We start from the raw sequence: 18,814 nt of genomic DNA on the forward strand, positions 1-18,814 counted from the left end.
TTATCCCTCCTCCCACCTTGTTCAGCAGGGAGAAATATATAGATGTACCGTTTCAGTCGATTACATTATGCTCTTCCCTTGGCCATGGCTAAGTGTTGCCCTGTCAAGTGAAATTCACTTCCATGCAGCCACAGTTAGTCCTGAAATATSCGGGGTCCTGTACCTACACCTGGATTGATAGGTTTCCTTTTCCTGAGAAATGAGCGGGAGTTATAAACATCTGTGCTTTTTCTTAAGTGTAATGCTTTCCAGTCATTCTGTCTTCACCAAGCGTAACTTGCTGCCGACAAAAGTGCACGAGCAGCGCTCCTCTTTAATAGTCTGCTATCGGAGCTGCTGTGTTGGTGCTGTAGAATGGTGAGACGCCAAGCTGTGAACCACCATATGCACTTGGCAGTCTTTGTCTGGTCTTTGTTCAGCCAACCTCTTAGCCTTGCCACCTATAAAGATAATGAATGCAAAATGGTTCTCTGCTTGCTCTTAAAATTAGATGCTCGGCTTAAAGAAAAAGTAGATAACTTGATGCTTTGCAGTAACTAGAAATTTCAAAATAAGGGCTGACAGTTCACCAGCAGTTCCTGCTTTTTGATGTTTTTGTGAGGGAGGATCCTTAGTGGCTTGGAAGGGTAAGAAGAATGCAAGATTTCACTACTGTAGAGAGATTATTTGGAAAGGGAAATCATTCCAACATTTATTGTAGGGAAGGGGGTGGCTGTTGAAAATGCATCCAGAGGTAGTAAATACCTCCTTCACCCTGCTGCCACAACAAAATGCATTTCTTGGAAATCTGTAGTAACTCAGCACAGGTTCTTACGGTTTTCAGTCTTGGCCTTTTATTTTTTTCCCAAAGCACAAGTATTAAAATATTAACTTGAATGAACCACTTACTAAACTAAATTTCATGAGCAGAAAAGAACAGCTTTAATGTCTGGCCTTCCTTTTTGTATATATGCAATCCCAGGTTGTATGTCTTTATGMTCACAGTTATTTTAAAGTGGGATTTAATGTAATAATTTGGTCCTGACTGAGATTTCATACAAAAACTTTTAAAAGCTGACCTCCTACAGCAATTTATCATTCCTGTTTAGGATTGATTTCCATTATAACACCCTGGTTACAGCATCCCAGATGCCATGGTGCCTTACAAGTTCTATATCTTATGTAAAAAAAAAATTCAAAATCACTAGTTGATCTGCAAGCGTTGATTTACTTGTGACCGGTTTATGACATCCCAAATGGGGTTTTACTGTTGTGTTCCTCTCCCTCCAGCCCTTCTCTGCCATTTTTCAGCAAACAGCTTCTGCCCCTGTGCTGTCTCCTGGCTGTGCCTTTCCTCCCCATTGCCCAGAGCAGCGAGTCCGCGCTGTCCTGGCGCTGCCGGATCACGCAGCATTGCAGTGGGCACGGCTCTGCTGACAGCTTCCCGCAGCCGCCGTGCCTGCTGCTGGCCCTGTGCTGCCACTGCTCGCAGGGCCCCGCTCCTCCTCTGCCAACAGATGCCACTTCTGGCTCCTGAGGTGTTGGSCTGGGAGCTGTCTCTGTGAGAAACCAGGCAGAGCCATGCTCAGCAAAGGACAGGTTATTTGGGGGACAGGTACGGAATGCAAACTTCCGCTGTAATAGACACAGTCCTGAGCTTGTCTGCAAGTAACTGGAAAACCACCCTTTTCTGGCAGAGCTCTCCCTAGGCAGTTTTTCTGCATCTCTTTAAAACCTGTTTAGTTGCTCACTACTGAATGTGTGGGAATGTGGCCTAAGGCTATGAATACTGTGGTRATCAAACTGATTTTAGATGTGTGTGTGGGATTCCCCCAAAGCTGGATGCCATTTCTCCTCCAATGCAGTAAGTGAACCTGTGCGAAGGAACGCTGTCTTCCAGCGTAGCTGACTTTGGCAGTGAGGTCAGGATTCTCCCTGTTGTATCCAGTACTTTTTAACCATTTGCAAGAGACTGTTCATGTCCTGACACGACTATAGYTTGTCTTCAAACCGAGTAATAATTAGATTTAATTATGACATTAGCAGGAYGTAAGTTTCCTGGTTATATTTTTTACTCATGCTGGAAAAGCCCATGTATTTGTCATCCACTTTCTTTGTCTTTTTGATCTTTTTTTTTTGAGGTGGCAGCTTACATTTTGGAGCATCAGTCTTTCTACAAATTGCAAATCTATATGGAGTTGGGGGGAGGAAAGAAAAACATAGCTGTATTATTATACATTACCTACACAATGTTTGGGGTTCTTTTAGAAGGATGTCCTGACCACCTCTTATACAAGAATCCATCATAATTTCTCTATGATTTTAGGCAGCCAAGCAGACTTGGTGCAATTAATAATTCTTAGGCAGATTAAAAACATAGGGATGCAGAGAACAACAGTAGCACCCATTGACAACCTCTTGTTTTCAACAGGTTCCACTGTTTTAAATGTTTAAATGTTTTAAATGGTTATTTTGGATTGTTCGGGAGCTCCAGTGTTGCCATGCTGTTTCAACCACCATTTCAGCTTTTCAAAGTGACTGTTATTGGTAGTTTCAGAATAAATCCCTGAAGCGTGGGCTTCTTCTGTAGATACCTGCACAGTGGTGCATTGTTGTGTTGAGGAGGAGAAATTCTTTCTCTGCCATAACAAGCTGTTTGGCATAAAAGTCTAAGTTAGCCTCCAGTATGTGCATGTGTGAAATACTACAGCCTGTGCAGGAAACATACTGTTTCTTTTCTCCTCAGAGTAATATTAGGGATAAGAACTGAATTAAAGCTTACTTTCTTTCACAGAATTCCTCTGAGAGAGAAGACTGTAATAATGATGAGCCCCCTAGGAAGATCATTCCTGAGAAGAATTCACTTAGACAGGTATGTGATCAGTMTCTTTAAAAATGCAATAAAACTTTCTAGCTATTTGAATCCTTAAATGCTTTTGGAAGCTGAAGTCTGGCTTGTGCTCATGGAAATCTTTCCTTTTCTTCTTTGAAATCTGAGCAAATCACATTGTACCCAGGAAAATCAGACACAGAGATTTAGCTTTCATGGGAGTTTGATGACTCTGAAGAAATATGTGCTTCAGTATAGTTCGGTCAGCTGTGACTCTAGTTTTACCTTTCTCCATTTGGTGTTCATCAAGCTCTCTTCAGCCTTTTCTTTTGTAATTGTTCCTGTCTTGTTTGTAGTACGTTTTGCCTTGCTTCAGATCAAGACTCTCAAAATGTTCTACAACAATTAAGCTTTTTATTGCCCTTGGAGATAAATTTTCTTGGAGGTGATACCCAGGTTAATAACCTGAAAAATGACCTATTCTTGTTTCTTTTACATTCATATAAATTACTAATGGGTAAAAAGGAGAAAGGATGGTCTAATAAAACATTATTTCTTTGTCCTTTATAAATAGAAAAGCAMATTTCTTACCAATTGAAAATAATTCCTTTTTTTAATCCCCTTGGCCAACAAAGGGAATCTGGCATGTGCTTTCTGGGAAATTTAAGTTGGGTTTAGTGATTTCCAGTCCATTTGCACCTTGATTTTTGTCCCCACTGCAACCTTCAGGCAGCAAAAGCAAAATTATGTCCATGCCTTAGCTGCCTGAGGTTGCTGTCTGGTGTATCAGAATGAAACCATTGGTGAATGTGACTTAAGTTGAATACCCCAGGCCACACATTGCAACTGCTGAGGAATTGTTACAGTTCCTTCTGCATCAGGCAGATGAATAGGATGGCACAACCCTGCCCCACATCTGCTCCTTCCAGGAGAAGTTGTGGGTCAGAACCATAGTAAAGGGAGAAGTATCTTTTTGATACAGTCCACTTGTGCTCAGAGTTGTTGGTTTGCATGGTTTGTTTGGGGTTTTTTTTTTTTTGTGTGTTTTAATAATGCATTGTATTAGGAGTGTTTGATTTAGTGGGAAGAGGTGTCATGTGAAGGACTACATGCATGTGGCTAAGACAGGTCCATCTAACAGATGTCCATGTACGTCTTTTAGACATGAGGCAATATGCTGGCRTAATGGCTGAGGTCCCATTTATAGCTGAGAAAGATTACCTTGCAGAATTGATTACATSTGTTAGATGAAATTTAAACTGTTTCTGGTATTCAACAACAAACGAGCTGGATGAAGAGGGCCAGGCTACTAGGCTCCTACTGTGAATCCCCAGGATAGGAAACAAGGTCCCCACCATGCCAGAAAATCAGGGGTTTTTAATTTTAAGAGTTATATCATTGATGGCAAGCCTTTAGGTTCAGCAAGAAGAGGTATATGTCTCTTCTCCAAGACAAGATTCATAGTAAGTGATGTTAATTAAAAAGGATCATGATTTACTTGCTGAGTCCTTCCTCATGGTTATTGACTGAGGAAACAGATATTTACAAGCTGTATTATATAGATGAGGAAGGTATAGTTTCTGTCTCTTCTCTTACAGATGACAAGGTTGYGTTTCCCTTCTGTTATATTACAATCTGCAGAAGTATTCTTAATGTTCAGGGAAAGCTGTCTTTTCCCACAGGCCCACAATTCATCGTAATCGAGTAGATACCAGGAATACAACTAAAAAAACACTTTAAGTGTCCCAAGTATTGGAAATAATTCAATGGACATTGTTTACATTAAAGATGGTTAGCTGTGTTGCATAATATTGTTGAGATTGATATCAATCTCCATCTTTGTGTCCATTCTCTACAGTGATAGATGCTTGGGTTATCKGATTGCTGTCTGGGGCCTTTTGTGTTGAGAGCGGTCTTTGTAGATACATTCAAGATGTAGTCTCAGTCTTAAAGCAAGTGCTAGATCATASGAGGTGGTTGTCCATGATTTTTTGTCTATTATGGAAGAAATTTCGGTTCCTTACATAGACATAAATAAAGCTGCCTGAGCATATTGAAAGCTCAGATTGCTCCTCTTCTCTATTAGCAGTGGACAGGAGCAGTGGGGAGTTTTCCAGCTCTCGTTTCTGAAGTCTGACACAGATTTAGCCATGTGCCTAAATACTCACAATCAATGATTATACTTCCTGGAAAGATCTGTATCTCCTGTAGGAAGGTATGCAGAGTGGCTGCCATGTCTAACATCTATCCATACTTATAGAACAAAAAGTATGTGACCTGCAAATGCTGTCAAAGCAGTAATACACAAAAAAAAATGCTTTCCATTTTAGTGGAAAGATACTAACTTGGTAAATATTGTGTGAACAGTTTAGTATTTTCTGTTTATCTAATACTCCATCATTGGGGAACATGGACCYACATGCACAGAGAGATTGAGTGTATGTGGTCAGAAGTCTGTTTATTTGTCTTTCCAGTGAAAGTATTCACATATTTAGTRCTTTTTGATTAGTCTTGGAAAATTAATGAGATGCATCAGACCACTTCAGGGGAAGTATGATGTCTTGACATGTTCAGCTGCTAACAAGTTAAAGTAAAGGTGCATTTTCTTTTTTTGCCTTGTTTGCAGTGCTGTTATGCAGCCTTAGCCATAAATGTTTTCTCAGGTGGGTTTGTGGAACAGGCATACCAGAAGGTGGAGGTATTGAGGAAGTGTAATRCTTACTTAAGCATCTGAAGTTGCATGCAGGGGCTGAAGATACCCATTGCTCAGTGCTGTGGAACTCTTAAAAGGAGAAATGTCATTTTGCTGTTGATTAAAATGGTTTATGGAGAGGGGTGTCTTCAGAAGTCTCAACAAGTGGGGCTTGTCCTTGAATTGCTGGAAGTGGAMGGCACAGCCACTGTTGGGTGCATGTTGGGGCAGCAAGGTAGAAGAGATGTGGAGATTAGTACCGGGAAGCAGAAAAAGGCTATGAATTTGCTACTATTAGCTGGAACAGTGAAAAGATCTAATCTGTGACAGACTTTGCAATATGGATGCAGACGTTCAGTTTTTGTTGAGTGCTTGATCTGACAAAATTAAATTTTGAAGGGATAAAGTGAAAATCATAGTATGAAAACAGACCAGAAAAAACAATGATAAGTGGCAAAAGTTTTTGGCAACTTTATTTAAGCTAACAAACGAATTTTCACACTGCAAAGTTATAAATTAATTTTAATAGGCTGATCCAGATGGTCCATTTGGAAAATGGATAGCTTGATCTGTTGAAAATTAAACTAAATTTATCTCTCTCATACTTCAAACTGAAGTAAGCGTGAGAAGAGTGCCCATTAAGTCCAGCTCATACAGATGGACCGGCAGGTCACACATGGGACTAATCTGATTCATTTTAAAAATAAATGCATGAGTTATTGAATCAGGTTCCTGTTTCAAGCCCTGCATGTGAGCGTGTGTGTGTGTGTATGCTGCCCTTTCAAAGGGACTCGCAAATGCTTCAGTGCGTTTTTAACCTGTGTGTTTCCATTTTAATTCAACTTCCTTGCCAAAAAACATAATTAGTTCTCAGTGCCTATCATTTAGTGTTAGACCCAAACACTAGATTGATTAGGTCAGCCATTTGTTATTTTAAGGGCTACGTCTCCATCCTTCATTTATGAAGAACATGAGCTCAATAGTCTTGGGGAGAGAGCTGGCCTTTAGAAACTGGGAAGGGGAAGCTCTCTGGGGGCCCCTCCAGCCTTTTAGCTTCTGGGTGTTTTTAACAGAGCCATGAATGCAGATTTGTAAATTTATTGCAGTGCCATCTGTTTTTTTTGCAGGAACCGTATTATTGTTGGCTCGTATCTGTCTATTGTGGTGGTCACTCCCCGGGAGCTTGCACTCATAGTGCTAAGGAAAGTGATGAATAGTGGAGGTCAACATGAATAGGTCACAGGGCAGCTGTCCAGGGCTGCCCTGAACTTGATTACCCCGCTGGTTTTTAAAGAAGACGGGCACAATGCAGGTTGTTTAAAACCCTCCCTCCCTTCTCTTCAGTGCCACAATAATGAAGTGCCTTTTGCTGCTGTGGTTCATCTGTGGGCGAAGGTGCCTTGTGGGGAAAAGCTGGCAGCAGTGAGGCTGCCACAGTGTACCTCCTGCAAACCTCACATTGGACTCTGCTGTCTTTCTGCAAGCTTCCAGATGGAAGTCCGGGGGAAAAAATCCCTGTCTGTTACCCCATTCAGACAAGCCCTGTAGCATTTTCAAGAATTCTCCCCCTTATGGTTTTGGCACAGAATATTACCTCAATTCACTTCTACAGATTTGAGATAATTTTCTAAAATTACATGTAGCACCTAAAACATGCTCTGGGTGCTATTTCAAAGTTAAAATAGGCACAATCTGATCTTAAGAGTTTAAAGCCAATACTCAAGAAGATTGTGAGAAGCAGAAGGCAGCTGAAGAAAGYAGAGCAAAGGGAAAACAAGAACTAGCTACTGTTAGTATTTTGCTTTCCACTGGCAGCCTTTTCTTGGTGCTTAGGACTCCTGTCCACGCATATTTCTCCTCTGCAAAAGTGTTTTTGCCATGCAAAATTGAAGCCCTCTTTTTGACTGGTGAGGGAAATTGCTTGATGGGGAGAAAGAGAGGATCATTTGGATTCCTCTATTTCTTTGGGAAGATGCTGCAATTCAAATTTGTCTTCTGATGGAGAGATGCCCAGGTAGGGCAGTCCTTGTGTGTAAAGGTATCCTGGTTACCTCATCTTTTACACAATTAATGCTTGCTAGTAGGGAGCTGCTGATTGAAAAGGCCCCTGAAATTGCTAGAAGTACACCCTCAGTCTAACTTGAAAGATTATTCTTTCTTTTAATTTTTTTTTCTCGTTATTCTCAAACAACAACAAAATAATTTCTATTCCTTTGTGACACTTAATGCATGTTAAAAAGCTAGCCAAGGCGGGATGTGCTGGAGTCGAAGTTACAATGGGAATGCTGCCTTGTGGCGGAAAGGCCACTGGGCTCTTTCAGCATTAGTGCTAATAGGAATCTGTCACCCCGCCGCATTGCTGCATTCCTCTGTAATTGAGTAAATTGCAAGTGTTGTCTGCTCCCCCCTGCCCTTTGTGTCCATGTCCACTTACCATCCGAAGAACGTGGGCAGTGATAAATAAAGCGCTGAACAGGGCTCCCAGCTCTTTGAAAGCAGCGTGTTGCCAGCCCCCTAGTTATATTTCTTTAAGTGTTTATGTTTTTCTGTATTCTTTCTCTTGTGTGGCTGGAACCCTGGGGATCCAAAGCCATGAGAGAGGCCAAGAAGCTAACAAAAGTAGCTGTCCCCTTGTTAGCTTGTTCCTTTCTTCTTTAAAAAACAAGATGAAAACCATCTGGCTCAGGGCATTACATTTTCCTCCCCCATGCACCTCTATAGATGAAGAGTTTCACCTGCAGTGAGGGTTTACATTGATTAGGGAGGGAGCAGTAATTCAAGCTTCCATCCACTTCAGTGGTACTTTGCAGTCTTTAAAGGTGCTGACCCATTGAGTTAAACTGTCAAGGGAGGATAAAAAAGGATCTTCATCCCGGGAGGTAACAGCTGCCAGGTTTTCAACACCTTGCACGCTGCTGGAAAAATGTCACAAATTGTCAATGGAAAGAAAAATCACTTGGCTGCCATCTTCCCTTAATGATGTGCCTTATAAAATGAAAGATTTAAGGGTTTAAAAATCAGCAAGTAGCTGTTAGGGAAGAAAAAATCCTAGGGGATTTTGAACAATGGACCCAACAAGATGTATCCCGAAAGACTGCCAGTAATGTATCCGAGTTAGAATAACTGGGGCTGATTGGGATGGCTGTGGTTATGTCTGCACAGTGGGACAAGAGGGAAGTGAAAGCAGCAGCACAGAAGCCTAACATTAGCATGCTTGTATTTAAAAAAAAAAAAAAAAGAGTAGAAAAAGTAGTCTGATTCATAAGCCAGTGAACTGCGAGAAGACATACTGTATTTCTGCTCTTTTGAGGACAATTTGTTTTCAAGCAGCTACCAGATGGCTAAATACCACGACATTTCCTTTTTTTTTTTTTTCCTTTTCTTTAACAAGAGATCTAGTTTGCCTTGCTCTTTGTTTGTTTGTTTTAATGCTTTTACGTCGCTGAACAACGCCGTGGTGTTGGGCATTGTGGCATACTCCTTTTTGTGTTCCCCCCCTTGTGCATTGATGGATGTGTTAAAAAAAGATCTTCATCTTTAATGTAATTTCAGATAACAAGCATATTGGACTAAAGCTTTTTGTTTCCATAGTCTTGAGGTTTTTTGTTTTAGGGGCCTTTTTTTTCATGTTTGTTTTAGGTAAGACATTTTAATTGTACTGGGTAATTAGAAGGTACACACAGCCAAGGGAGCTTTGTTATGGTAATTGCTCAAGAAAACCCACTCSCCAACTACCATTGCCATGTGTTAAGACACGTCTTCCCTCTAGTGGCAATATTAAGGACTCTGGCTTTCACAGTCGGCAAGGTGTAATTGCAATATGACAAACTGTGCTTTAGGGAAAATCCTGTAAATGATCTAGTTTTTTGTTTGGTTAGTCTTTATTTTGTCTTACAACTTCTATGGAGACTATCCTTCCCAAGGCTGGGCTAGGGATAACAAAAATTTCATCTTAAGAAAATAGTCGAGGCAGATCCTRGGTAATGTCTTACAGCTTGACTTAATTCTAATCTTCTTTTTAATTACCTGTTTATGAAAACGTTTTTAAATTTGTTAAGATTACTTAATTCTTTCTCAAGAAGCACCTCATTTGAAATAAATAAATAAATTGCATTTATTTTAAATAGTCCATGTGAAAGACCTTTAAAGGGTAATTAATGCAACTCTCCTAAGACTCTAAATAAGATGAAAGCGATCTTTCCAAATCTGCTGGAGTGATTTGTTTATATAACTTCCCACTTCTGCTGAATTCTTCGGAGTCTAATAACTTTTTTTCTAACCGTTTGGCAATTTGTGCTTAGCTACAAAAGCCCTTGTTCAAAAAGAACAGTTTAATAATCTTTTCCCTGAAAATGACTTGAAGGGAGGGTATGGGTTTTGTCTTTTTGCTGTGTTTTTATTAGTGCTACCTTTCTCTGATAAATCATGTAATTACTAACTATAGAGGGGGGAAATCTTATTGAACTCCTGGGTTGCAGCTTCTATTAAAAAGTGGAGCTTTGCTTAGGGACTGGGGATTCTTGGAATGAATGGTCAAAGAAATGGGTTTCAGTTGGCAGAAAAGCTGCACACATATGGAGTTCTGCCTGGGATTCAAGGCTTCAGGTTGGTGCTCASAATTCATCCAGCTCTGCACAGGCAAGGGTAGAAATGTTTATGTGTTTGTGTCAAAGAGCAGGATCATACTTTCTTTAAAAAGAAAAATGTAACCAAAGACACTTACGGAATGAGATCAGATACAGCTCTATCTTTAGTGAACCATAGTCTAGTGCCTCTGTGGCATTTTAAGCCTTTGGCTGACAGTGAATACAGCTTTGTGGTTCCCCTGCTTCTGACATGATTTGGTGCTCCCATATATTTATAGGTTTCCTTTTTTCTTTCWTTAGAGCTTGTTTGGCTATAGGACTGCTTAACACTCTTCTCAAACTGCTTGTGCAAGGTTAAAGGAATGCAGCTTGGTAACAAGTTTGTGTCATTTTAAATATATACCTCCCAGTAAATAAGGAGGAGTCTTGCAATCAATCCCTTTTAGTGTGTTATATGTTTCACCTGACAACTAAACCCTCTATTGATTAACCATTACTTTGTTAGATAATCTCGTGTCATTGAAGCCACTGTAAAAATTAAACTCTTTAAAATGTTTTACCCTAGCAGCAGTGCGAAAATTGAAAACTTGTTCAGAATTACAGCCAGCTTCCACAAAGAGGGTAGTTTTCAACAAACTGGTTTATGTTTGCATGCTTTATATGCAATATAAAAACATATTAAAGCACTCCAACGCAAAGCTATCTGCCGGTGGCATTGAACCAGGGTATCATTTCAGAATACTTTTACTTGATGAAGAAACCTCTTATTTTGATGAAAGGTGAAGAGAAACTTGGACASTTCTGGTGCAGATTAGATGAGATATGTGGAAGGGTCAAACTTTAAAGGTGAACTYGAGAGATTTCTTTTTTCTGAAGCTTTGATTTTGGCTTTGATTTTCCTGCTTTTWTTCTGGGTAAGTCAATGTTCCCATGGGCATTGGAACAAATTAAAGGAGGTACTTGTATGTTGCAGTATAGAATAAGACACCATCAAATATTTCACCTAACATGAAGGGCTCCACATTATTACTTGATGATATGACATTACCTCTGCTTTCAGAATTCACTGGTCTATTCACTGGATCTATTCAGTAGCAACTTAGTGTACAAACAATATCAGATGAAACCAAATCTCCATGTCCAGCAGCCATTTTATGTCTCTCAGTAGCCAGTAACGGCTGCCAGCAAAAAAAGCATTAGGAGACTACCATATAGTACTGCCTTGACAAATATATTCTTCAAGTTTCTTATGACTTGGCCTCATGAGACAGGTGCAGCTTCTTYGTAACATTGTCAATACATTTCCATWGAGRCCTATTRAGTAGAGTGACATTACCTCTTTTTCCCCTGGACTTCAAGGGAGAGCTAGGTTTTCTGTGTTTTGCTTTCAGCCCTTTAAAGCATATTGTAGAACATGCATGTGAATCTTCCTTGCCCTCTTTATTTATCCCAGAAGGCTAATAAGGCATTCTTCTGTGAGAATGTAAAAATAAGAACTTTGTAACTTTGCAAAGACAGTAATGTATGTTGAACTAAAGAGCTCTTTGTTTTATGCTCAAATATGTATCCTGATATGTTGAATCCATAATATTTACTCCTTTTAATTTTCTCTTTTTCCCTTTTACTTCTATTGAGAAACAAAGAGCTGCTGAAGGACTAAATGGTCATCTGGTAATGTGGCACATACATAAATCCTTATGTAATAAAATTGCTGTGTAGAAGTTGGCTCTCAGAGTAGAAGCACATTCTTCTCTCCTTCTGTGGCTGAAAAGGTTGGGAAGGAGGAATTCCTTGGTATGTTGTCAAAGGGCAGAGAGGTATGGGTAGCATGGGAGTGCCCAGGTCAGTCAGACCCAAAGTCTGCCCGTCCACTCCAGCACTGTCAGTGRAAAGTGCTGTTGAATGAGAGCAAACAAGTCTGGCCTCTTTTGGAACTCTGTTGCCCTCCTGTTCCTGGAGCATCTACTGCTGTTGCACTAGGGATGTATGGGGGATATCTGTGCCGATTATCTATGAAATTGCTGTCCATGAGTTTTAGTYCCTTTTTCCTCTTCTGATGTTGTTTTTCTGCACGATGTCTTGGGGCAGCAAGCTCCAGAAGTTCACTGCCAGCTGTGTGAAGAAGTGTTTTCATTTTATCTTCCTTAAATTTATACTATACTAGTTCCGTCAAATGTCAGTAGTCCTAATATTGTGGGATTTGATGAACAAGTTATGCTGGAAATTCAGTTGGTGCTGTACTGAGATGTAATGTGTGGATGAAAGWAATAAAAATTAAGCAATACACTGGAATAATTATTTGTATCTGTGTTCTGACATGCACATAACTTTTGAATAGTGTATAGTGAGCTTCCTTCAGAAAATGCTGGCATCTGTAGGTTCAGCATTTAGTAATTCAAATTTTGTATTTAGATTGTGTACTCTTTCCCATTTGTAAATGTGAGAGGAAGCCTGTTGTAAGCCCAGCTTTTAAAAAGCTGGCATGCAACCAAGCTTTGTGCATACCTGTCTTGGGAGGAAAAAGACTGACAAGATCTGAGTTCATGGTTCAGTTCACAGAGCCACAGATTTCCTTGTTGCTTTTCAGTAAATGTTTTTGTGGCTGAGGTTTTGATCTGCAAAGTGAAGTTAGGAGTAGCTTTCCTCAGGTCAGGGCTCCTCATAAGATTTACAGTGTGTARCAGACAAGTTGTGCAGAAATACTACATCTGGAATTCTAGAAATTAAATTGCAAATGAAAGAATTCACAGATTTACAATAAATGGGTTAAATGACACAAATGTAAAAACCAAACAAAGAATCTGACTCTTCATGGTTTTTCACCTTCACAATCTGGTTGAATTTAGCTAATACCATGCCTGTAAAATGAAGTTTGCATGGTATTGTCTGAATATCAATGCAAAGCAGATGGTGTCAACTTTTTGTCTATCAGTTCGGCTGCTATATCTAAGCCCCAATTTATAATAGTTTATACCATTCTGATCTTTCTTCTGAGGAGAAAGTTATGTGCATACCAGGGTGATGGTTTTATGATGTTGGCAAATATTTGCAAGAGGCAATCAGACTTCTGCTTGCTTGTGGCTTAATCCAGTTTGAATCTGAGCCTTTCCTGCTGAAAGATGCACTTTGTTCGTCTGCACAGCACCTTGAAAGAATTCATGTGTTTGAATTTTTCAGTTTCTCCTTCTGGATTCAGAGTCAGAAATTGCTTGCTGGCAGCTAGTCAAAGCAGATACCAATGTTGTGACATGTAAGGGGAACTGCTGGAGCCAGAATATTCTGCATTCCTGTCTGTCACTCGTTGTTTTCTGGTTAGAGAGCTCACTGAGAAATAAAACATGAACTGCTAAAGTGATGGAGAAGATAGGGTATCTGTTCTCTTTAGTTTCTATTTCATGGTGAACTTTAGAGGGTCTGTATAAATAGGTAAGGTGAAAACACTGTGATTTCCTAAATTTCTCCTAGAATGTCTGTAGTATGCTACTCCTGTACAGACCCACCTGAGCCAGTAGACCTGTTTCCCATGGTGGTCWGTAAGGAGTGTTTCATGAGGATCATAACAACTTAGGTGAATGTTATAAACTGATTAAGAGCACTCAGATTCCATCAGTTGGTGCTTACCTGAGCTGTGGCCTCCKGGAAACAGTGGCTTTGTGGACACATATCCTATCACTCAGCATAACCCCCTTTTAATCTCTTCGCATTCTTGCCTCTGACATCCTTTGCCATGTGTTCCTCTGCTGGTTTTTGTGTTGCTGCTGACAACATCTTGTACAGAGTCAGGCCTCTGGCAGAGGGGCAAAAGGGGGTGATAATTTCTTGGTGCTTGGCACTGAGGAAATCTGGCTCTAGTGATGTGGCTTTGGGCCAGAGGTAGAGTTTAGGAGCCCTTATCATGCCAGTGTTGTCTACAAGTTTTATAACCTATAGCAAGTTTGGGGTTGGACTAGGTTCAAATCAAACAAAYAGATCATAGGAACCCCTGAAGAAAGGAGCTCCAGAGCTTCCCAGTGAGTATTATAGGGAGAGAACTGACAGGCAGCTAATACAAGTTTTTGTGCATTGTTTCATTAACACTATCTTAAAAATATCACAAATATTAGTATGTTTTACTTAGTGCTCTTGAGAATGTCTTTGTAACAATTTAAATTTAATTCCCTTTCAGCATCTCTTTTGGGTTTTCCCCACGCAACTGTTGGAGGTAGCAACATCTTGTCTGTGGTTATTGCTCTTGCAACAAAGCAAGTTTGTGCTTGCTTTTGAGCTACTACTTTGGCAATGGGGGCATTTTTCTGTAAGTGGTGGCAGGTGTGTTAATCCCRTACTGAAGCTCTGAGGTAGGCAGTGAGGAGAAGAGCTTCCATTAGAAATTCCTCARTTCTTCAGGCATATTAGTTTAAACAGCCAAGTCAACCAAAATGTAATTTTAAGCCCTCTTCAAAAGTGTTGTTCATACACTTCCCTTAAAAGTGGAAGAGACTACAAGTGATGTGTTCTGCAAAGACTCTGAAGTCTGCAGCCCCAGGTGAGAGTCACTTGGGCAGGACAGCATTAAAGTAAAATGACATTCTACTTTAAAAATAAAAAAAAGTTTTCCAAAAGTGGGATGATTAAATACAACAATGAAGTGTGGTTGCATTTGGTCCCTTCTGATTATAACCTTTGTACTGTCCCCACATATTTTATCTGATAAAGTCAGATCTTTATTCACATTTGACATATGCTGTGATAACTAGTATGTAGAAATCACCTTGCTTTAGTTGTTCAATTATGCAGCATTTTGTGAAAGAGCAAACAATTGGGATGACGTTTTTTTTTCCATTTTCAAAGGAACAGAGAAGAAAAATCCTTTTCTTTGTATTTCACTACTGTAAAATTGCACATAGCTTCTCAGAAGACATGCATGCCCTGAACATAGACTTTTGCTATAAACTAGTTTATTTTGGTTTGAAACATTTACATCTTAGAAAAAGGAAATGTAGTAGAGTTAGCGTAGGTTCCTGTGCCAAAAATGTGGTGCCTGAAAGAAAATCGTGTACTTCTATTCATAACCATTTTAATCTTTCTGCAGACCTACAACAGCTGTGCCAGACTGTGCTTAAACCAGGAAACAGTATGTCTAGGAAGCACTGCTATGAAGACTGAAAATTGTGTGGCCAAAGTAAGTAAGAGAATGGCTTTGGTTTTGAGGGTTTTTTAGAAAATTGTTCATTGTTAGTGAAAGAAAAGTTCTTGTTAAATACTGCAGTTAGAAAAAATGTTTAAACAAAAAGTAAGTATTTTGGATAAGCTTTTTTGTCCTTCAGTGTAGAGATTTCAGACTTGCTGTTTTTCTCTGCTGGAAATGATTACTTGAGTCCTGAGCTGTGTAGGATTGAAGAGTTCGTTCTGCTATACAAGTAATAGGCTTTTCCATCCATAGGGATGACCTATGCTGGCCATGTAATTAGCTGTGGCAACTTCAAATGATAAATGTCCAAATGCATGTTAGAAATACTGCATGAGAGCTCTTTGTATCGTCGTTGCCTTTCTTAGCTACTGAAAGGGAGGTACAAAAAGACAGAYCTTTGCATTAATATACAATGAACACCATACCTAAAGGAAAGAGAGGAGGAAGATATTASTGTCAAAATCGTAAGAAAATGAATTTATTAGCCTGTCACAGAAAAATAATTTCTTGAGAATTGAGGTAGATGAGTTTGGAAAAGATGAGGTGCCAGTAGCCACCCTCTTTTCTTAGAATTCAGCATAACTAGAATAAAACAATGTACAGCTTGGGCTGTTTGTGAATGGAGGACATCTGAACCATGGTGATGTCTGGAAAGGCTGTGCAAAGGATGTGTCTAGCCTTGTGTAAGCTTTGTATTTCCACTGAAAGGAAGTTTAGAATGGGCATGCAGGACAGATCAGTGCATGCAGCCATCTGTTACTGAAACCAGCTGGCATTTTCTTGCTCCTCTGTCACCACAAACMTGACCACTCAAAAGCCTGTTCTCTCTTTCAGTTATTTATTCCTTGATCTTCTTGAAGTCCATTTTTTTCATACTTTGATTGGTTAAAGGTGCCTTGTCCCTTCAGGGGCCACTTTTGTATTGACCTTTAAGATAATTTCCCAACTAAATCTTTGTTGGGGTTTGCTGGTGAAATTTGGATGTCCCATTACTTTTGACTCTTGTCAGGGAATTGGCTGTCATAAAAGTTTGTCGTAGTGCTTGCAGGTGGCTTAGCACACATAAACTGTGCCTGACAAGCTGGTTACCTTCCACTGGAGAAGCATTTCTGAGAGAAGCTGCCAGTCCTGGTACAAAGTCCTGGTACAAGGTTTAATAYTGCCCCTTCCATTCTTGATGTGAGTGGTGTTGCACACTGCTTCTTCCTAAGGTGCTTTAGGATCCAGAATAGGTGAAACTCCTTAAGCAGAGCAGCTCTGACCGAGTTGTCTCATTTTGTATAGCTTTTGTATATTGTGTCTCTCTGAATGCTGTGGGGCAATATATGTGTATACATACTCTAGGACAGTCTGCCATCATATATATGTAGAGAAAACAATATATAAACTTGTATATATGCATACATACATGCACACACATGTGTGTGTATATATATACACCATAAATATCTATATGTATATATATCCTTTTCTGAAAAACCATAAGGCGTTTTCTGGCAATTTAATTCCTCTAGTACTAGCTTGCCTGGCTATTGTACTCCTTTCCTTTGCCTTCCTAGCTACAAACCAAATGAAGTTGGTTCTAAGAAAGCTTGTCTTTGAAATTCCAGAAGTGTTGAAGCATTTATAAATCCAGCTATCTAAATGCAGATGGCTCAGTGATAGAACAGGCAAATGGCACAACTAAATGTTCCCTAGGTGGAGGGCTTAAATGGGATTTAGGGAGTTCAGAGGCCTTCTCCTAGCCACATGCACATGGCGAGTTTTATCCTCCATGACTGATATATTTTATAGCCTTGGACTTTAAAATATTTTGTCAGGGAGGTGAATACTGGAAAGTGCTGCAGTTTTCATTGTCTGCAGCACTTTTCCGAACATATTGTAGGGGTTTCAATTTTTTTTTTTTTTACTGTGAAACGCGGAAAGGGTTACTTTGGAAATCATAATTTACTTTTCCTGATTCTGCAGTGCAGTATCAGCYCTGACTAGGAGCCACCGTCTGCATTATCACCTGCTTGTCAGATGTGTCAGTCAGTCTGCAAGAGACAATGGTTTTTCTGAAAACTGAATTTCTGATTCTGCACCTACTTGCMGAAAAGATAATTGTGCTCTGTTAAGACTGTATTAATGGCATTTACTGATCTTGTGCTTGACATTTCTAAAAGTTTGTTCAAAGAATGAAATGCAGTTACCCTTGAGGCCATGCACATCAATATTGAGCTATCTTTTCTCAGACTAGAGCACTGTCCGTCTATTAAACTCTCTTTTGAACGAGTGCTTCTGTACAGGAGATCCAGTAAACTATCAACCTAACAACTGGCATTCTTCCTAAAWTAGAGGGGGGAAAAACAGATACACATATTCAGTTATGGAAAGCAGCATAAGGCTACAGTATTTTGATCACTCAAGGAAGTTTGTGTTTGTTGGGAAACCTTGTCTCTCTGTTTTTGTATTCAGTGTTRTGCCACCTGTGCAACCAGGTGCTCAGTGGCTTTTGCAAACCTACGAATTAACTAGTTTTATTCAGACATTTAAAAATAAARCTAGAATATCATATTCTGTTGCATCTTTGTGTCTTGTTCTTAGCCATTCTTTTCTGGTATTTGTCATCTGATGCTCAGTTGATAGGCCTTGGACAAGTTTGGGTAGAAGCTAGTAACGAGCAGTAGAAATTGTTTCAAGTGTGTGCATGTTTTGACTAAAGAGCTGGGATCTTAAAATAAAAATTATGCATTGTGATGCACACGTTTCACATGTGAGATCTGTGACATTATTTCTCTCCCATCTGCAGGAGTTTTTTGTTATTTTTTTGCCGTTTTGTACCCATTGCCTTTGAGTGATCAACAAGTCTTGTGTATATTCGAGCTAACATCTTTTAAAATGAAATGCAACCTCTAACTGTGTTTTTATATGTGTATGTACACACAGAGGCATATATTTAAAAACTCCTCCTGTTTGTCTGTTTAGAAACCAAAAAGTCTCTGCAAGAGGGTTTCTTTTAATGGTACTACTGGTGTGCAACCACAAGTGGACAACTTTCTCAGGAACTGGTGCTAGGTGCTTAAATAAGATAGAAATGTAACATGAACCTGAGCTCCAAGGACAGGGTGTTTGATTTTAATGAGGCTTATTGAAATCTGGCCAAATGAGCATCTGTTCCTATTGTTTGTTCCATATTTTGTAAGCCAGTATCTTCAGGCAGATAATGGTGTTGGTGTGTGCTTCATCCTCAATTAGAGAGGGACATMGTTAAAAGCCCCCTGGCATCTGGTATGTCACTAGGATTCTTTTGATGCTCCTGGGTGTGCAAACAAGTTTCTCTTCTGTTCTGTACCCAGGAACACTTTTCTTTGGTGACCTTCATTTTTTCTATTTGGTGTGTGGTGAGGGATGATTTGGTGTGTCTGCTGTCTCCTTGGCTGAGTCTTTGCTTGGATGAAAACAGTCGTGTTTTCCAACAGAGGTCTTACCTTTTCACCCTTTCTTAATGTGGTCTGTGTTAGGTTTGAGTTTTGCTGTTTGCTTCAAGTCTGTGAGATTTTGCATTTCCTTGGATC

The 18,814-nt window shown here is 39.7% G+C and overlaps 1 protein-coding gene across 8 annotated transcripts in view; it reads left to right on the forward strand.

Moving 5' to 3' along the window:
* The window catches only part of BTRC (beta-transducin repeat containing E3 ubiquitin protein ligase), a 112,967-nt gene that overhangs the window by 45,429 nt on the left and 48,724 nt on the right, over positions 1 to 18,814 (forward strand). For 5 of the 8 annotated variants that reach the window (XM_057380024.1, XM_057380066.1, XM_057380041.1 and 2 more), the window contains 2 exons: positions 2,774 to 2,851; positions 15,159 to 15,248. In XM_057380024.1, coding sequence (XP_057236007.1) covers positions 2,774 to 2,851; positions 15,159 to 15,248 — 168 coding nt within the window. The remainder of the gene's footprint in view (positions 1 to 2,773; positions 2,852 to 15,158; positions 15,249 to 18,814) is intronic. The other 3 variants (XM_057380050.1, XM_057380083.1, XM_057380057.1) reach the window with 2 other exon arrangements.

This window comes from Malurus melanocephalus, unplaced genomic scaffold (genome assembly GCF_030028575.1).
Source record: "Malurus melanocephalus ecotype Western Australia unplaced genomic scaffold, MMel_1.1 scaffold_12, whole genome shotgun sequence".
NCBI classification, from domain to species: Eukaryota; Metazoa; Chordata; class Aves; order Passeriformes; family Maluridae; genus Malurus; species Malurus melanocephalus.